This window comes from Pristiophorus japonicus, chromosome 4 (assembly GCF_044704955.1).
Source record: "Pristiophorus japonicus isolate sPriJap1 chromosome 4, sPriJap1.hap1, whole genome shotgun sequence".
NCBI lineage: Eukaryota > Metazoa > Chordata > Chondrichthyes > Pristiophoridae > Pristiophorus > Pristiophorus japonicus.
Window position 1 is genome coordinate 130552474 of NC_091980.1, and position 20708 is coordinate 130573181.

The 20708-nt window shown below is 43.6% G+C and overlaps 2 protein-coding genes across 2 annotated transcripts; both read left to right on the forward strand.

The window, feature by feature from the left end:
* Nucleotides 1-2909: 2909 nt before the first annotated feature.
* LOC139262596 (ferritin, higher subunit-like) lies at nucleotides 2910-5506 on the forward strand. The gene is made up of 4 exons (XM_070877754.1): nucleotides 2910-3011; nucleotides 4447-4593; nucleotides 4838-4963; nucleotides 5351-5506. Exons 1-4 carry the CDS (start codon nucleotides 2910-2912, stop codon nucleotides 5504-5506), a joined length of 531 nt encoding a protein of 176 aa, XP_070733855.1.
* A 7692-nt stretch (nucleotides 5507-13198) lies between these two features.
* LOC139262597 (ferritin heavy chain-like) lies at nucleotides 13199-17445 on the forward strand. Its single transcript, XM_070877755.1, has 4 exons — nucleotides 13199-13300; nucleotides 16098-16244; nucleotides 16856-16981; nucleotides 17290-17445. The coding sequence occupies exons 1-4, from the start codon at nucleotides 13199-13201 to the stop codon at nucleotides 17443-17445; spliced, it is 531 nt and encodes a 176-aa protein (XP_070733856.1).
* Nucleotides 17446-20708: the final 3263 nt, after the last annotated feature.

Sequence of the window (20708 nt, forward strand, 5' to 3'; positions counted from 1 at the left end):
TATCCTTATATTCTTGTGTAAACCATGGTTGGGCCACTTTTCCTTTTGTGTTTTTGCAGCAGAAAGGAATGTATAATTGTTGCAATTCATGCATTCGTTACTTAAATGTTAGCCATTGACTATCCACCATCATGCCTTTTAATGACTCTTCCCAATCTATCATAGCCATTCCTCATACATTCATAGTTTCCTCTGTTTAGATTTAGGACCTAGTTTTGGATTGGACAAATTCACTTTCAATCTTCATAAAGAATTCAATTATGTTATGATCATTCTTCCCTAAAGGACCCCGCACAAAAAGACTATTAATTAACCCCTTCTCATTGTACAATACCCAATCTACGATAGGTATTCAGACATGTTGAAGATCTAATTTCAATTGTACGTATATGTAACGACTCAAAAATCTGGTTCCTGTAAACTCACTCAGGTGCAACATCATCCATCTTTATTCCAGCCCAAGAGTGCCAGTGTGACAAAGACACCCAGCTTAAATACAGATGATCAAGCACACATGCCACGTGTGTCCAGCCCGATGATCTCCGACCGCGGCGCCCTCTGGTGTCTTGTGACTCCCAAGCATTAAGACATAAGAGTATATCTTGCAAATTCTATTCATGCATTTCAATCTAGCGTTGCAACGCTGTAATACAACAAGTGAAAATGTTCACGTTTGTTCAGCCACATAAGGCAGTGAGACCACAGGTACATTTTAGTGTCTTAAAGGAGGCAGAGAGGTTTACATAATAACATGCTATGCAATTTGGCACCTCGAGCCTGTTCCGCCATTCAGTAAAATCATGACTGGTCTGATCTTGGTCTCAATACTTTCCTGCCTGTTCCCCATTACCCTTGACTCCGCTATTGTTCAAAAATCTATCTATCTCCACCTTAAATGTATTCAATGACCCTGCCTCCACACACGCGCACACACACACAGACACACACAGTACTGAGTGAATGCCGCACTGTCAGAGGGGCAGTACTGAGGGAGTGCCGCACTGTCAGAGTGGCAGCACTGAGGGAGTGCCGCACTGTCAGAAGGGCAGGACTGAGGGAGCGCCGCACTGTCAGAGGGGCAGGACTGAGGGAGCGCCGCACTGTCAGAGGGACAATACTCACAGGATTCTTCACTGTCGGAGGAGCAGCACTAAGGGATTGCCACACTGTCTGAAGGGCAGTACTGAGGGATTGTTGTACAGACTCATGTTTGATTCAGGTTGGTCAACTGTGCTCATTGGTGGCATCTCCCCCGAAAGGGTAGTGCCTGTGGTGTGATTGGTGGCTCTGGATCTGAATCACTGCCGCACTCTCTGCCCCATCTAAAGCAGAGTTTTAATCCAAGGGAACACCTCTCATCAGCTCATCCAGGACTGAACCACTTCTGCACTGAAATCAGACGTCACGGCTTTGGATCTCTGGGATACACCAGCACGAAGGTCAATGACCAGAGGGGAGAGATGAGGACGATTATTTTAACGCAGCGAGTTGTTGTGATCCGGAACGCGTTGCCTGAAAGGGCGGTGGAATCAGATTCAACAGTAACTTTGAAGAGGGAATTGCATATACACTTGACAAAAGTTGCAGGGCTATGGGGAAGGAGCTGAGGAGTGGGACGAATTGGATCGCCCTTCCAAAGTGCCTGCACAGGCACGATGGGCCGAATGGCCTCTTTCTGTGCTGATAGAATCTATGATGAGCCAGACAGTTAGAGCATATCTGAGCCTCATCATTTCAATCTGATTTAAATATTCATCATTTCAATCAGATTTAAATATTCTTTCGAGTCACTGAAAACCGACTGTAAAAGGACACGTCTAACACATCAAATTGAGGGGCAGGAAAAGACCAGCTGGTCCATCAAGCCTGCCCCAAAACATACCGGAGCAAATCATAGAATCATAAAATGGGTACAGCACAGAGGGAGGCCATTCGGCCTGTCGAGCCCGTGCCGGCTCTCTTCGAGAGCACTTCAGCTAGTCCCACTCCCCCGCCCTTCCCCTGCAACCCTGCTATTAATTTTTCCTTCAGGTACTTATCCAATTCCCTTTTGAAAGCCACGATTGAGTCTACCTCCACCACCCTCTCGGGCATTGCATTCCAGATCCCAACCATTCGCTGTGGAAACATGTTGACTTTGGTTCTTTTGCCAGTCACTTTAAATCTGTGTCCTCTGGTTCTCGACCCTTCTGCCAATGGGAACAGTTCCTGTCTATCAATTCTGTCCAGACACCTCATGATTTTGAATCCCTCTATCAAATGGAGATGTGGGTGACAATGTGTTCAGTAATGTTCACTCCCTCTCATTCTCACTCAATATATTGAATTTTACCAGGCATCATTCCATGAGAATAAAAATGAAAGATTGTTGATGCCCCCATGTAGCCAATCCTCAGACACATGCCCATTCTCTGTATTCGAACTGGGGGCAGTTCACACCACCCACAGGATGGAATTCCCATTCCACTGGCCAATGCTTGGTTTGTAAATGCACCAAGACGATTTGATTGCTTTGAATATTGTCTCAGTGCCACAGAAACTTGCAAGTAACAAACTTCGCCAGATTATGAAAAACCCCTTTGGCGAAAGTAGAAAATTATAATTTCATTCAAGTGAGAGCGTTAAACAACGGCACACTTTTAGATTTGAAGACGTTCAAGGAACCCAAAGGCAGTGACATCACCAAGACTGATCTCCCCCAGACCCCTCCTACAAATCCCCTCTCCTTTGTTAATTGGTGCCTCAATTCAGGGAAGATTCCTGATTGGCTCTGAGGGATTGTCAATCATCATTGGTGATGTCATACCCTGTTTGAATGCAGCTGTTCCAATAGTATAAATACAGGAGCTTGTACAAGACAGTATGAGTTTCAGAACTGTGCAGAGGATAGTGAAATATAGATAGTGAAGATGGCCTCCCAAGTGTGTCAGAACTACCACAAGGACTGTGAGGCTGCTGTCAACAAGCAGATCAACATGGAGCTCTGTTCCTCCTATGTTTATCTCTCCATGGTGAGTTGTGTATTCCTTGTTGCTGCATTCTGAAAAGTTGTTAATTCTCCAGTTCAATGAATTGGCTTTATGTTGTATTCCTCTGGACTTCCTTCCCTGGGGGAGCAGAATCTTTGGGCAGTGAGAACTTCAGGTGTGTAATACAGGGGTTCTTGTTGAGTTCATGGACTGCTCCCGACAGCAGCTGCCCTCTATTGAGGTTTAATATTGGAAACCAGCTCAGCTGCTGCCTGAGTGTGTGACAGAAGAGCACAAACCTGGTTAGGGGCCTGTTGCCCTGAAACAATGTTCAGTTTCAGGTGGGGGACTGCAGTGAGTGAAATGTGGGTAGGTTCTCACTAGTGCTCTCATTAATTGGAGGTGATGTACTGAGAATCCTGCTGTTGGAGCCCTGCTCACTGCTGAGATCTCTTGCACTATTGTTGTGTAAACTACTGGAGTGGAGGATTTTTCTCACTCCATGTCCAAACTTTGATTAGAATGGAAGAAGAATCATTTCTATAATGCCTTTCACTACCTTGGAATATCCAAAGTGCTTTGTAGCCAATGAAGGAGTTAAGTGTAGTTACCTGTTATGTGGGAAATGCAGCAGCCAATTAGTGCACAGGATGCTCCCACAAACTGAAATGAGATAATGATCAGATCATCTGTTTTCGTGGTGTTGGTTGAGGGATAAATATTAGCCAGGACACTGCAGAGAGCTCCCTGCAGTTGTATTTAGAACATGGCGAAGGCTTGAGGAACCAATGGCTGACTCCTGTCATTCACTCAGATCATTGCTAATCTTGTACCTCAACTCCACCTCCTGCACTGTCCCCATATCCTTTGCTATCCAAAAGTCTATTGCTCTTGAATATACTCTGACTGGAATTCTCTACTCCAGGAATTGTGGAGGCTCAAAGAGTCATCACATTGAGTTTAGAAATTCCTCCTCATCTCAGTCCTCAATGACCCCAGGTTCTTGACTGTCCAGCAAGGGGAACCATCCTCCCTGCATCCAATCCTTCAAGTCCTGTAAGAATTTTGGACATTCCTAATGACCTCACCTCTCATCCATCGAACCTTGAGAATAGAGGCTCAGTCTGCTCAATCTCTCCTCCTTGATCTTTCACATGCACCTGATGACTGACACACTCTTGTGTGAATGACCAGAAAGTAGAGGAGGTATTGCTTATCCAGGAGTAGAATTTAGTTTGACTGGACATGAAATATAATCCTGAACTTTAGTTTTATATGTTCAACCAGCAACGGAAAAACTTTCATCGTACTAATGGGGAGCTGAGGCTCAACTCCAATTGATGAAGTCAATGGCATTTTGCTAGTTTGCAAATGCTGTCTATCTTTTAAGAATTCATTCACTCGGGGGGGAAAAATAACTCTTGCATTGTATATGAAAATCAAGGTCTAAATAGGCTGTCTTAATTTCTCTCTGCAGTCGTTCTACTTTGACCGGGATGATGTTGCCCTGTGTCACTTTGCTGAGTTCTTCAAGGAGCAGTCACATGAGGAACGTGAGCATGCTGAGAAACTGATGCAATTCCAGAATCGCCGTGGAGGATGGATCATCTTGTCTGACATCAAGGTTTGGTTCAATTATCTAGTGGCCTTCTGTCTGGATACCCTTCGACCTGATTGATTCAAATACCTCCTAAAGCAATTGATTTCATGGTTGTGGTAGTGGAATTCAGTCATTCTATATTCCTGTGACATTGTTTATGGTAAAATGGACTTCTGGTTGCTTTTTTTAAATCCTATTTTCCTTTGTATTGTCTTTTGTATTTTGTTTGTTCCATTGTAAGTGAACTGCCTATGAATTTGCTCTTCAGAAACCAGAGCAGGATGAGTGGAGCAATGGTCTGGATGCAATGCAGAGAGCTCTGCAGATGGAGAAGAATGTGAACCAGAGTCTGCTGGATCTGCACAAAATCTCCACTGGGAGCACTGACCCTCATGTAAGTTCCTCATGTGGGTTTCTGGGCAACTTGGAGGTGGTGGAACATTGCTATCCTTGAGCTGTTTCAAAAGTGCTCCATGCCCAATAGCTTTGTTTTTAAGAGGGGGGGGGGTGGTCTCTCTTGGGTTCTTCAGGGGGTGGGGGAGAGGACCATTAAGTTGGCCTACTGTGGACATTGAGACATAAATGGGTCCCAATGTTTCCAGGATCTAAGCTCACATTGTACAGTAGCTACTGGATAATTGGAGCAAATGTACATCAATTTCAATTGCCCTACCTGATCCTTCTCCACTCTGAATTAAAATCCTAACTTTGGGGGGGGGGGGAATGCTCTGAGCCTTGATATCTGCTACTGGCCATAACTCATTTCCCTCTTCTCTTTCAGTTGTGTGACTTCCTGGAGACCCACTACTTGGATGAACAGGTCAAGATGATCAAGAAGCTTGGAGATCACATCACCAACCTGAAGAGACTGGGAGCCCCTGAGAATGGCATGGGAGTGTACCTTTTTGACAAGCACACTTTAGGGGAGAGTGACTAAACTGACTGAGATCAAGCTTTGTGTTTAGTACTTGCATTTATATAATCAGGCCCATATACTGTCGGGAATGAAGGCTTGTGACTTTGTGCAAAAAGAGCTGAAACCCACAACAGTAAATAAACTGTTCAACATTGGGCTGTGTTTTGTCACCTTGTAAATTTGAGTGGTTACTTATTTTTCATTTAACTTAACTTGATTTCCATCAAACAAGAATTACACTGACCTGTGCAACATTTATATGGGATTCAGTCCTATGAAATGTGTTTTCCCCTTGTGTAATGTCTCTGTATTGACTGGGCCATTCAGACACCTGTTATAAGATCTAAAATGTTCAATGGTGTGTTTGGACAACTGACAGTCCCATGGGATATTGGCCCAGTGACCAAAAGTCTGGTCAGAGGTATGTATTGAGAAGGTACAGAGATGTTTAGGAAGGCATGTCTAGAGCTTGGGACTGATAAGCTGTATCCAATGATCTGCCTTTGTACAAATGACAATTCAATCCAACAAGATGTAACATCTGCTAAACTCAGGACCAATTTGCCAGTAATTCATTGTTGCACCATTTCAGTCCAATGAAGAAAAAGTCCTGGATTAGCTTCCTAGTTAGTCTATCTGCCTCGTGAATGAACAGCAGTTTGTATTCAATAGCTGCAACAGATCCTCTTCAGTTATGCAGGTCGTTCAGTAATGGGACTCATCACTGATGCTTTAGGCTTGCTGTTAAACTTTGTAGGCAGAAAAGCAATATCTCAGCACACTGAACTCTGGGCACTACAATTGGGTGAGGAGGGAAAGCAACAGCTGGCATTAGCTTGCTGTCATAGCTTCAGTGCTTCGTGTGGATACCCTAGTCGTTCTTGGACAGCTTCTCTTCCGTCTGCTCCCCTAATGGTTGAATAACTTGCCAACACAACCTCCATTCAAACATGAATAAGGTATTGCAAGACTAACGATACTCCAACGACATTTAATACTTGGGGAAGGTGTAAATGTATTTAATTCCACAAAGCAAAAGGAACAAGATGTTAAACCGATTTCTGGCCACAATGCCGAAGTACTCAATTTATAAGCCCATCAATTTTTTTTTTTTTTTGTTCGTACCACTGTGAATTTCATTACTATCACCCTGGATTCGATCTCCATTTCTCTCCTCCGTGGCTATGAATGGATACAAATGGTATTGCTGCAGCTCCAATAATCCAGTATTTACTAGTTATTTTTAGTAATTTAACTGTGTTGAGTGCAATTAAATAGCCATGTACAGACATTCCAGGTTAATGTCTTGGCAACACTCAAGCGCCTTTTGGCTATCGATGTTACAAAATGTCATATATTGATGAGCCACAGTTCCACGAGTCGGCCTGGGTTTGCGTGCTGATGGGTTTGATAGCTTCATGTATCAACAAATCTCCAGCTCACTCGATGTGAAACTTTACAGGTGCTTGTGTTTTAAGAATTACTTACAATTTACAGCACAGGAAAAAGACCATTTGGGCCAACTGGACCATGCTGTGGTTTATGTTCCATGTGAAACTTGTCCCACCCCACTTCATCTAGACCTATTAGCATATCCTTCTATTCCTTTCTCCTTGTGTTTATGTAGCTTTCCCTTAAATGCATCTATGCTCTTTGCATTCAGAGTTATTACTGCGGGTAGCTCAGTAAACGCACCGCTGCTGCTGTGGATTTTCTGTTCAGCTGTGTGGGTAAAGAAGTGAGTAACAGCTATAAAGATCCGCAATGTTTGAGCTCGAGGACAGCATTTATTGTCCGTCACTGATTGCCTTTGAGAAGGTGCTGGTCAGCCATCTTCTGGAACCGCTGCAGTCTTGTGGTGAAGGTACTCCAACAGTGCTTTTCGGGAGGGAGTTCCTGGATTTTGCCGCAGTGACGAAAAAGGAATGGTGATATATTTCCAAGTCAGGTTGGTGTGTAACATGGAGGTGAACTTGCAGGTGATAGTATTCCCAAACTTCTGCTGCCCTTGTCCTGCTAATTGCTAGAGCTCGTGGGATGGCTTGTGCTGCTGAAAAAGCCTTGGCGAGTTGCTGCAGTGCATCTTGTCGATGGTATACACTGCAGCCATGGTGCACCGGTGGAGGAAGCAGTGAATGTAGAAGGTGGTGGATGGGGTGCCAATCAAGCTGCCTGCTTTGTCCTGGATGGTGTCGAGCTTCTTGATGATTGCTGAAGCTGCACTCAGCCAGTCAAGTGGAGAGTATTCCACCACACTCCTGACTTGTGCCTTGTCGATGCTGGAAAGACGTTAGGTGTCAGGAGGTGAGACACTCACCGCAAAATACCCAGCCTCTGGCCTGTTCTTATTACCAGACTTTTTATGCGGCTGGGCGAGTTCAGTTTCTGATCAGCGATGACCCCCAAGGGTTAATGCTGGGGAATTCAGCGGCAGTGAATGTTAAGGGCAGGTGGTTAGACTCTCGCTTTTTGCAGATAGCCATTGCCTGGCACTTGTGTGGTGCCATTGTTACTTGCCCATTATCAGCCCCACACTGAATGTCATCCAGGTCTTGCTGCATGTGGGCATGGACTGCTTCATTTTCTGATGTCTTGCAAATGGAACAGAACACTGTGTAATCATCAGCAAACATTCCCACTTCTGGCCTTTATGATGGAGGGAAGTTCATTGATGAAGCAGCTTAAGATAGTTGGGCCAAGGACACTGTCCTGAGGTATTCCTGCAGAGATGTCCTGGGGCTGAGATGATTGACCTCCAACAACCACTTCCTTAGTGCTAGATATGAGTCCAGCTCATCGAGAGTTTTCGATATTCACATCGACTTCAATATTGCAAGGGTTACTTGATGCCGCACTCCATCAGCTGCTGCCTTGCTGTGAAAGGTAGTCACTCTCTCCTCACCTGTAATTCAGCTCCTTTGTACATGTTTGGACCAAGGCTGCAACGAGATCAGGAGCTGAGTGGTCCTGGCACAACCCAAACTGGGCATCGGTGAGCAGATTATTGTCGACAAAATCTTCCCTCACTTTGCTGATGATTGAGTGTAGACTGATGGGGTGGTAATTGGCCTGAATGGATTTGTCCTGCTTTTTCTGGACAGGACGTACCAGAGCAGTTTTTCACATTGTTGGGTAGATGCCAGTGTCTCTGTACTGGAACAGCTTGGCTAGAGGTGTGGCCATGAATTTACAGATTGTGGTGCAATACAATTCTGCAGTTGCTGATGACCCACAGTGCCTCATAGATGCCCAGTTTTGAGCTGCGAGATCTGTTTTGAATCTATTCCATTTAACACTGTGGTCAAGCCACTCACCACGAAGGAGGGTGTCCTCAGTGTGAAGACAAGACTTTGTCTCCACAAGGACTGTATGGTGGTCACTGCTACCAATGCTGTCATGGACAGATGAATCTGTGACAGGTAGATTGCTGTGGACAAGATCAGTAGGTTTTTCCCTTGTGTTGATTCTCTCACCATCTGTCGGAAGCCCAATCTGGATGCTATGTCCTTCCGGACTCAGCCCGCTTGCTCAGTGCTACCGAGCCCCTCTTGGTGATGGACATTGAAGCCGATTGCTATATCAGTGCTTCTTCCAAGTGGCCTTCAACATGGAGGTGTACTGATTCATCAGCTGAGCGCGGGTGGTAGGTGGTAATCAGCAGGAGTTTCCATGTCCAAGCTTGACCTAAACCCATGAGACTTGATAGGGTCCAGATTAAATGTTCAGGACTCCTACCGCTACTCCCTCCCGACTGTATACCACTGAGCCGCCACTTCTGGTGTGTCTGCCCTTCTGGTGGGACAGGACATACGCAGGGATGGTGAAGGAGGAATCTGGGACATTGGCTGAAAGGTATGATTCTGTGATTATGACTATGTCAGCTGTTGCTTGACTAACCTGTGGGACAGCTCTCCCCATTTAGGCACAAGATACCAGATGTTAGTGAGGAGGACTTTGCAGGGTCAACTGGGCTGGGTGTACCATTGTCATGTCAGAAGCCGGTACTGAGGTCAATGCCGGGTTGTCCATCCTCTTTTATTCTAATTAATGTTTCTCGTAATGGTTTGTTATAACTGATCGGCTTGCTAGGCCATTTCAGAGGGCAGTTAAGACTCAACCACATTGCTTTGGGTTTGGAGTCATATCGGCCAGATTTCCTTCCCGAAGGACATTACTGAAGCAGATTGGTTTTTATGACAAGCCGATAGCTCCCTGGGCAACATTACTGATACTAGCTTTTTATTCCAGATTTTAATTTAATTAACTGAATTTCAATTCCCCAGCTGCCGTGGTGGGACTTTGGATCATTAGTCCAGGCCTCTGGATTACTCGTCCAGTAACATAACCACGATGTTACCGCACTCTTTGCATCTCTCAATGGCACTTTTGGAGTATAGATGTCACCACAATTCATACATTGATGAGTCACAATTCTACAAGTCATGTTGGGTTTTGCGTGCTGATGAGTTTCATGGCTTCATGTTTCAGATAAAACAAATTCTTCAGCTCACTCGATGTGAAAAATTTTACAGATGTCCTTGTTTTAATAATTACATAGAATTTACAGCACAGAAAAAGGCCATTCAGCCTGGCAAATTGCAGTGGTGAGCGGTCCTTCTTGAACGTAAAACACATCGAGGATGAGGTGAGGAAACGAATGAGACAAGATCGATTTAATAGTCTTTCAATCATGAGCATTGAGAGCGAAGTACTGAGAGGACTTGATTCACACACTGAGCCTCCTCCCAACTTCATTTAACCCGATCAGCATATCCTGCCAATCCTTCCTCCCTCATGTGTTTATCCAGCTTCACCTTAAACGCGTCTATGCTTTTTGTCTCAACTATTCCTTTTGATAGCGAGTTAAACATTCTGAACACTCTCTGAGTAAAGAAGTTTCTTTGAAGTCTCTCTTAGATTATTAATTATAACTTTCTGTATAATTCTACGGAGATCAGAACTTTGCACCATACTCCAAGTGTTGTCTAGCCAAGGTTCTGTATAAACTTAACATGCTGCACAGGGATGTGGTTCAGTTCACCTCAACCGTGTTCTCCCTGTGGCCGAGGAGCTCCGACCGGAGTCACAGTGCGTATTTCGTCCCCTACGGGTAACAACGGACATGATCTTTGCAGCACGCCAATTGCAGCAAAAATGCAGGGAGCAGCGCATTTATACATGGCATTTTTCGATCTTATAAAGGCCTTTGAGACTGTCGACCGTGAGGGCTTATGGAGCGTCCTCCCTCCATTTTGGATACCCCCAAAAGTTTATCAACATTCTTCGCCTGCTCCACGTCGACATGCGGGGTCAAACAGGGCTGCTTCATCGCTCCAACGCTTTTCTCAATCTTCCTCGCTGCCAACTCCACCTTACTGTCAACAAGCTTCCTGCTGGAGTGGAACTAAACTACAGAATCAGTGGGAAGCAGTTTAACCTATGCCCTCTCCAGACCTGGTCCAAGACCACCCAAACCTATGTCGTTGAACTGCACTATGCGGACGACACCTGCGTCTGCGCACATTCTGAGGCTGAACTCCAGGATATCGTCGCTGCAGTCACTGTGGCATATGAAATCATCGGCCTTATACTTAACATCCAAAAGGGAAAGGTCCTCCACCAGCCTGTCTTCGCCGCACAGCACGGCCCCCAGACATCAAGATTCACGGCGTGGCCCTCGACAATGTGGACCACTTCCCATACCGCGGGAGCCTCCTGTCAACAAAGGCAGACATTGATGCGGAGATTCAATATCGCCTCCAGTGCGCCAGTGCAGCCTTTGGCTGCCTGAGGAAAGGAGTGTTCGAAGACCAGGCCCTCAAACCTTCCACCAAGCTCACGCTCTATAGGGCTGTAGTAATACCACCCTATTGTATGGATCAGAGGCATGGACAACTTACAGAAGGCACATCCAGTCGCTGGAGATATATCACCAAAGATGCCTCCATAAGATCCTGCAAATTCCCTGTGAGGACAGACACACCGACATCAGTGTCCTAACACTGGCTAACATCCCCATCATTGAAGCACTAACCACATGTGATCAGCTTTGCTGGGCAGGCCACTTCGTCCACATGCCAGACATGAGACTCCCTAAGCAACTGCTCTATGCGGAACTCCTTTATGGCAAACGAGCCAAAGTTGAGCAGTGGAAACGTTACAAGGACACCCTCAAAACCTCTCTGATGAAGTGCGACAGCACCACTGATGCCTGGGAGACCCTGGCCGAAGACCATCCTCATTGGAAAAAGTATATCCGGGAGGGCGTTGATCTCTTCGAATCTCAATGCTGTGAGCGTGTAGAGGTCAGGCAGCGGAAGGAACGTGTGGTAAATCAGTGCCACCCACCCCCTTCCCCCGACGAATATCTGTCCCATTTGTGACAGGGTCTGTGGCTTTCATGTTGGACTGTTCAGCCACCAAAGAACTCACTTTAGGAGTGAAAGCAAGTCTTCCTCGATGCCGAGCGACTGCCTATGATGATGGGTTCAGCTGCAGGTATTCCTCGTTCTGAGCTCAGATCTGCGCTGATGGTTAACACTCATCTGTGCCTTTTTATCTCTAGAATTGACTATTTCAATGCTCTCCTGCTAGTCTTACATGCTCCATAAACTTAAGTTAATCCAAAACTCGGCTGCCCGTATCCTAACACACACCGAGTCCCACTCACCCATGACCCCTGTGCTTGTGGACCATCATTGGCTCCCGGTCTGACAGCGCCTCAAATTCAAGATTCTTATCCTTGTATTAAAATCCCACCATGGCCCCTCACTCACCTCTTTTCCCAGCATATTGATAATATCAGTGCTTTTTCCTGCTCTCACAATAAACTGGAACATTTAATTCACTATGTTCCCAATTTCCACCCTTCACTCACCTTCACATGGTCAATTTCTGTCACTTCACTTCCCTTTCTCGACTTCTCTGTCTATCGCCTCAGTCTATCAGACAAATATCCAATGACCTGTTTGGATGTTGCTTCAAACCCGCAGATACCTGCAAATGACCAACCTACTGAACAATCCAGAACTCTTAAAAAGACACTGAATCGCAAACAACAGAGGATTCAATGAACCTTTCAAGGTGGCCATTAACTGGTCCAGGCAGAGCACGGTCGATAGGGTGTTCTTTCTGTCTGCCTGCCTTTGTTCCGCGGCTATATCCATGCCCGGGTATGCCTGGATTGGGAGCACGCGGTGTCTGCCGGTATGATTGAGGCTTTCCGTCATCGGAGGGCACCAGAGGGAGGGGAGCGCAGCGTGGATACAGGGAAATAATATAAATTTTTTAAGTTTTTATGTTAGTTTTGTCATAATGTGGATCTGACAGTTTATTCCCCCTTATGGTTTAAGTGTTTCCGATAGCTGAATTAAAATGCCCAAAGAATAGAGAATCCAATTAAACCTGTGACTCTGGATATTTGAACTGTGTTTGAGGAAAGTTCGGACAATTGAGATCCTCATTGAGATGTCAGCCAATGATGCTCATTCTTCAAAGATCTGATTGGCTCTGGGAGTCCATCTCCCTCCTCCCTTTACTTGATTGGTGCTCTGAGAAGATACAACTTCTGATTGGGTATTGATGACTGTCACTCATCATCAAGAGTGCCACACCCTGGATTATCCCTCAGTATAAATATTGGAGTTTGATATTAGTGAAATGTTATCTTTGTACTTCTAAAAAGTTTTTACTTTGGAAAAATAAAATATTAAGATGGCTTCTCAAGTGCGTCAGAATTACCACAAGGACTGTGAGGATGCTGTCAACAAGCAGATCAACATGGAGCTCCATTCCTCCTATGTTTATCTCTCTGTGGTGAGTTTTGTATTTTTTGCCACTTTACAATGGAGACTATGTAATGTGAATTTATGAAATCCTGTGTTGTACCCAGCCCACCTATTTCTCTCTTTCTGCCCACCTGCCCCCAGCCCTGAATCTATGCAGTGAGTTCACTTTAAAGCTATAATATGATCCAATTTATCTTAATTTGTATTTATTAACAAATTCTCTTTGTTTCTTGCAGCAGCTGTATCATCTGATTATTTTGATTCTTTTTTTTCCTGCGATCTTGAGCTTGATGAAGTTTATTTGGAATACATTCTGTACACAATGCAAGGAATTCAGAATTTGTATCCTCATTCTAAATCACTGCATGGATTTTCCTTACCTTGCTGGTTCAATGGGTGATGTCATAAAAATAAATCTAGGCCATTTCGGAGGGATGTCAGGAAGTATTCTTTCCCACCAGTGTGGTGGAAATCTGAAACACTTTCTTTCTCAGCTATCCCTCACCTCCACGGGGAGGATGGGAAGAAAGTGTTACAAATGTTTCTGCTTCCCTCCTGTTCCTATTTCTCGCCACTAATTTTAAGTACCAGTTTGTATCCTTCTGTCTTTCCTCTAACTTTTTGCAATCATAAAGCAGATAGTTAATCATCAATTGTCTGTGCTCAGTGGACTCTCCCTTAACCCCTGTGACCTTCACCAAGCACCCTCAAATTCTGAGGGATTCTCATAACTTTTATTCTGTGGTCTCTGGTTCTCCTCTACAATGCTTTGATTTGTGTAGACTGTGTGCCAAGTTAATGCTGCTTGTGGTAGTTAGTTTCTTGGCATGATTGTAGCCAGTAAAATTCAGCTAGTTTTTCACTTTTTTTTTAATACATGAATTCTGCACTGTGACTAGATCTCTAGTTTTGGAAGTTGCTTTGACTTCTAATACTACCCCCTCAACTAGCCTGTACAAAATGTATTTGGGTTAATAAACTATTATTATTGGAGCATGCTACTGGTGACCAGGGTATAAATTTTGTGGCAATTCCTTCACTAATTTCCAGAGCTACAATGAATATAGGTTGCCAAGATTCAGGTTCCAGTTAAGCCTGTTCAACCAAAGCTGAATTAGTGATCATGGAGTGATGCACTACAGAAGGCCATTCAGTCCATTGTGCCTTGCTGAATATTGGGTGGAGTGATCCAACTCCATGTTACCATAGCCTGTAAATTTTTCTAAATCACGTAAGAGGATGAGACTGGGGAATTAGTAATGGGCAACGTAGAGATGGCAGAAAATCTGTACAAATATCTTGTATCTGTCTTTACAGTAGAGGACAGTAACAACATTCCAATGATGGATAATCAAGGGGCTATCGGGGGGAAGGACTTAATGTAGTAACAATCACCTGATGAGGTAGGACTCAGTAAGATAATTGGGGTAAAGGCAGATAAATGGTCCTGATGGCTTGCATCCTTGGGTCTTGAGAAGTAGCGGCAGGGATTGTGGATGCATTGTTTGTAATTTACTAAAATTCCCTGGATTCTGGGGAGCTCCCAGCAGTTTGGAAAGCTGCAAATGTAATGCCCCTATTTTTTAATAAGAAGGAGGAAACTATAGCCCAGTTAGTCTAATCTGTGACGGGGAAAATTTTGGTTTCCATTATTAACATAGCAGGGCATTTGGAAAAACAAAATTTGATCAGGCAGCATGTGCATGTATTTTATGAAGAAGTAGTGTTTGACAAATTTGCTGGAATTCTTTGAGGATGTAACAAACAGGGTGGTTAAAGGTGAACCAGTGGCTGTGGTGTATTTGGACTTCCAGAAGGCATTTGACAAGTTGCCACAAGATTACTGTACAAGATGAAAGTTCATAGGCTTTGGGGTAATATATTAGCATGGATAAAGGATTGGCTAAAGAACTGAGTCAGGATAAATGGTTCATTCTCTGGTTGGCAACCAGTATCTAGTAGGGTGCCACAGGGATCAGTGCTGGGACCCCAACTGTTTACAATCTATATATTACACTCTGTCCCTCCTTCCAATTTGGTAACGTAGCCTAGTTTGTTATTCCTCCCAACTTTGTATCAGTAATGTGTGAGGAGAACACACTTCTGCAAAAGGACATAGGCAGGCGAAGTGAGTGGGGAAAAATTTGACTATTGGAAAGTGAGGTCATGCACTTTAGCAGAAAAAAAAAACAAAGAGCAAATGTTTATTTAAATGGAGCAAGATTGTAAAGTGCCACAGTACAGCAGGAGTGGAGGGGGGTGGGGGAGTGCATCTACTCATTGGAATTCAGAAGAATGAGGTCATATTGAAATGTATAAGATTGAGGAGGTGTGACTGGGTAGATACAGGTGAGGATTTTTCCACAGATGGGGGAGACAACAACTAGAGGCATGATCTTAGAATAAGGGGCTGACCATTTAGAACTGATAAATTTCTTGAGGGTTGTCAATCTGTGGAATTTGCTGCCTGAGATGTGGAAAGCTGAGACATTGAATAAATTTAAGACTGTAATACAGTTTCTTAAATGCTAAGGGGTTATGTGGCAATGGGTGGGGATGAGTCCATGATCAGATCAGCCATAATCTTAAATGGTGGAAGAGGCTCAGCTGTGGGGTCTACTCCTAGTCATATTTCTCATGGCTGGAGCTGAGATTATCCAATGTCTTTACCAGGTTAGTTGAGTAGGTGCTAGTTTCCATAACTATACATAAGTTCAGTGAGACTGAGCCCTTAAAACAAGAAACATGAGTTTGGCTTCATGTACAGTGCCCATGATGATGGGTGTGCCATGCAATAATCAACGACTCTTCTGATCCCTCCACAGTCCTTCTACTTTGACCGGGATGATGTTGCCCTGCGTCACTTTGCTGAGTTCTTCAAGGAGCAGTCACATGAGGAATGTGAGCATGCTGAGAAACTGATGGAATTCCAGAATCGGCGTGGAGGCCGAATCATCTTGGCAGACATCAAGGTTTGGCTCCATAAACGAGGGGCCTTCTGTTTGGTTCCCCTTAAACTGATTGTTCACAATACATTGTAAAGGAGTTCGTTCCAATTGCACAGGAACCACCAATTTGGACAAACTGGTCCATGCTGGTGATCAGGCTCCAGACGTCGTCCTCCCACCTTGCTTTATCCAGCAACATATCATTCTATTCCTTTTTCCCTCATGTACTTATTTAGCTTCCCCTTAAATACATCCATGCTATTCACTTCATAAATTTGACACCAGTAGTTGACTTCATTCAGTAATTCAATATTTTAACACATTGGTTCATGGTAAACTAGACTTCTGATTGCATTTTTTTTCATCCTTAATTTCCTTCAATACTGCCCTATTTCCAAACTTGTTTTTACTGCTTGTAGTATTACATATATGCCACTAGAGGGCACTGCAGTCAGACTTGCAGGTTACCTGTACAGGTGTGGCAGGCCACCAGGTGTGATCCTCACCACTGGAGTTCCATTAAACGCACTAAGGTCAATACAGTTAATGTACAATACATTACCTCGTGGAGTCATTATCAGAGTATCTAAAGACAAAAAATACTTGGTTTGTTTTAATCTGACTTTCCTCTTCAGAAACCAGAGCAGGATGAGTGGAGCAATGGTCTGGAGGCCATGCAGAGAGCTCTGCAAATGGAGAAGAATGTGAACCAGAGTCTGTTGGATCTGCACAAACTCTCCACTGGGAGAACTGACCCTCATGTAAGTTCCTAATGCTTCAATGTGGGCTTTTGGGTAAGTTGCTGTCCTTGAACTTAATTTAAAAAGATCTCTGTGCCAATAAGCTTTGTGTTGGGTCTATTTTAGGGTAGATATTGTAAGTGTCTGATCCTAGCACCTTTTTGTATAGCAAGTTTTCATCTAAATGATGCAGTAATTCCATCAATTTCAATTGCACCACTTAACTATCCTCAGTCCAAGAGGACTAAAATTCAAACTCTCAAGCAGTAAGCTCCAATGTTCCTTGATATCTGCTACTGGCCATAACTCCTTTTCTGTTTCTCCTTCAGTTGTGTGACTTCCTGGAGACCCACTACTTGGATGAACAAGTGAAGATGATCAAGAAGCTTGGCGATCACATCACCAACCTGAAGAGACTGGGAGCCCCTGAGAATGGCCTGGGAGCGTACCTGTTTGACAAGCACACCCTGGGGGAGAGTGACTGAAGCTTCTGATCAGTACTCATGTTTATACAAATGTGTGTGAAACTCTGTCCTACATAGAATGGTGGCTTTGTACAGGCTGAGACCTAGCCTCTTGATGTGAAATGTAATCAACTGTAAATAAGCTGTTCAATATTGGACTGGGTTTTGTCTCCTAGCAAGTTAGTGGTTACTTATTTTCCATGTACCATAACTTGTTTGCAGCACAAGTATTGCATTCGGCTATGCAACAATCATACATTGGCCTCCTATGCTGTAACCACTCAACTGGCTCTCCAAGAGCACTTCAGCTCGTCCTACTCCCTTGCATTTTCCCTGTTGCCCTGCAATGTTTTTCCTTCATGTACTTGTTCAATCCTATGATTGAAACTGCTTTCACCACCCTCTCAGGCAGTGCAATCCAGATATTAACCACTCATTGCATAAAAGTTTATCCTCATGTCAGCTGTGGTACTTCTGCCAATTGTCTTAAATTTGTGTCTGCTGGTTCTCGTCCCTTCTACCAGTGTTAATAGTCATATAGTTTTGCTCTTTGCTGGGGTAATTTCAATATATTGACAGTTATATTCATAAAAACATAAGAGCAGTCGTTGTCTATTTGGTTCTTTAAAGACTGCACCACCATTAAATATGATCATAACTAATTCTTTACCACCACCATGTTCATGCTTTTACCCCATAGCCCTGGATGCCTTTTGTATCAAGATATCTCACATCCTTCTTAAATATATTCAGAAATTGGCCTCCACTGCCTTCTGTCGTCAATACTTCCCCAATTTCCCCATCCTGAGTGAAAACATTTATCATCTTTGTGCTAAATTTCCTACAGTATATTCTGAGCCTGTGACTTTTTATTCTCAACTTCCCAGCAAAGGGCTACTTCCTCCCCACATCCAATCTCTCCAAACCAGTCTGAATTTTATGATTTAATAAGATCCCCTTTCACTCTTCTGGTGAATACAGGCCTGGTCAAGCTATTCTCTCTTCATACGACAATCTTTCCATCCAAGGAATCGGTCTGGTGGAACTTCGCTGCGCTCTTAAGGAGACCCAAAACTGTGCACAATACACCAGGTGTAGTTTCACCAAGGCCATGTATAATTGTAGTAAGACATCCTTGCTCCTGTACTGTGGGAAAAATTGGAAATATTACATTTGGTTTCTTCCTCCAAATCTATTTATATATGTGATTAGTTGGGGCCCAAGCACCGATCCCTGTGGTATCCCACTAGTCACGACACACCACCCAGGAAAAGACCTGTTTATTCCGACTGTGTTTTCTATCAATTAACCAATTTTCAATCCATAGTATATTACCCCCAATCCCATGTGCTTTAATTTTGCACACTAACCGCTTGTGGGACTTTATCAAAGGCCTTCTGAAAATCCAAATACACGACATCCACTGGTTCTCCCTTATCTAATCTCAGTTACATCCTCGAAAAAAACTCCAGTAGGTTTGTCAAACACAATTTTCTTTTCATAAATCCATATTGACTTTGTCTAATCCCGTTGATATTTTCTAAGTGTCCCTTTATCACATTCTACTAATGTTAGGCTAACCGGGCTGCAGTTACCTGTTTTCTTTCTCCTTCCTTTTTAAAATAGTGGCGTTACATTTGCCACTCTCCATTCTACGGCAACTGTTCCATAATCTGTAGAAATTTGGAAGATGATAACCAATGCAACCACTATTTCCATGGCTACCACTTTTATTCCTCTGGGATGCAAATTATCAGGCCCTGGGGATTTATCAGCTTTCAGTCCCATTAGTTTCTCCAGCACTATTTTCTGACTAATAATCATTACCTTTAATTTCTCTTGCTCACGAGATCCTTAGTTCCCTAGCATTTCTGTGATGTTATTTGTGTCCTCTTCTGTAAAGACAGAACCAAAGTATTCAATTGTTCTGCCATTTCCTTGTTCCCCATTATAAATGATCCCATTTGTGACTGAAAAGGACCTACATTTGTCTTCACTTATCTTTTTCTTTTTACAGACTGGGAGAAACTTTTACAGTCAGTTTTTATGATCCTTGCAAGTTTAGTCTCACACTATTTTCCTCCTCTTAAACAATCTCTTGGTCCTTTTTTGCTGAATACTAAATTGCTCCCAATCCTCAGGATTGCTACTTGTTCTGGCAACTTTGTATGACTCCTCTTTGGATCTAATACTATCCTTATATTCTTGTGTAAACCATGGTTGGGCCACTTTTCCTTTTGTGTTTTTGCAGCAGAAAGGAATGTATAATTGTTGCAATTCATGCATTCGTTACTTAAATGTTAGCCATTGACTATCCACCATCATGCCTTTTAATGACTCTTCCCAATCTATCATAGCCATTCCTCATACCTTCATAGTTTCCTCTGTTTAGATTTAGGACCTAGTTTTGGATTGGACATCTTCACTTTCAGTCTTCACGAAGATTGAAAATCATGTTATGAACATTCTTCCCTAAAGGACCCCGCACAAAAAGACTATTAATTAACCCCTTCTCATTGTACAATACCCAATCTACGATAGCTATTCTGACATGTTGAAGACCTAATTTCACTTGCATGTATATGTAATGACTCAAAAATCTGGTTACTGTAAACTCACTCAGGTGCAACATCATCCATCTTTATTCCAGTGCCAGAAAATTTGATTTTAGCGCCCCAAAAAAAAACAAAAACCAAAAAAAAAAAAGGGGCCTTGAAAATGTCTGCTGTGTCACCCAGGTCGGGTGGCACCGTTTAATGTTTTATGTTTTGCAGGTGAACTCCAAAAAGAGTTTCCAGTGCCAGTGTGACAAAGACACCCAGCTTATATACAGGTGATCAAGCACACATGCCACGTGAAAACAGCCCGATGATCTCTGACCGCAGCGCCCTCTGGTGTCTTGTGACTACCAAGCATTAATCCATAAGAGTATATCTTGCAAATTCTATTCATGCATTTCAATCGAGCATTGCAATGCTGTAATCCAACAATTGAAAATGATCACGTTTGTTCAGCCACATAAGGCAGTGGGACCACAGGTACATTTTAGTGTCTTAAAAGAGGCAGAGAGGTTTACATAACATTCGTATGCCATTTGGCACCTCGAGCCTGTTACGCCAATCAGTAAAATCGTGACTGGTCTGATCTTGGTCTCAACACTTTCCTGCCTGTTCCCCATAACCCTTGACTCCGCTATTGTTAAAAAATCTATCCATCTCCACCTTAAATGTATTCAATGACCCTGCCTCCACACACGCACACAGACACACAGTACTGAGGGAGTG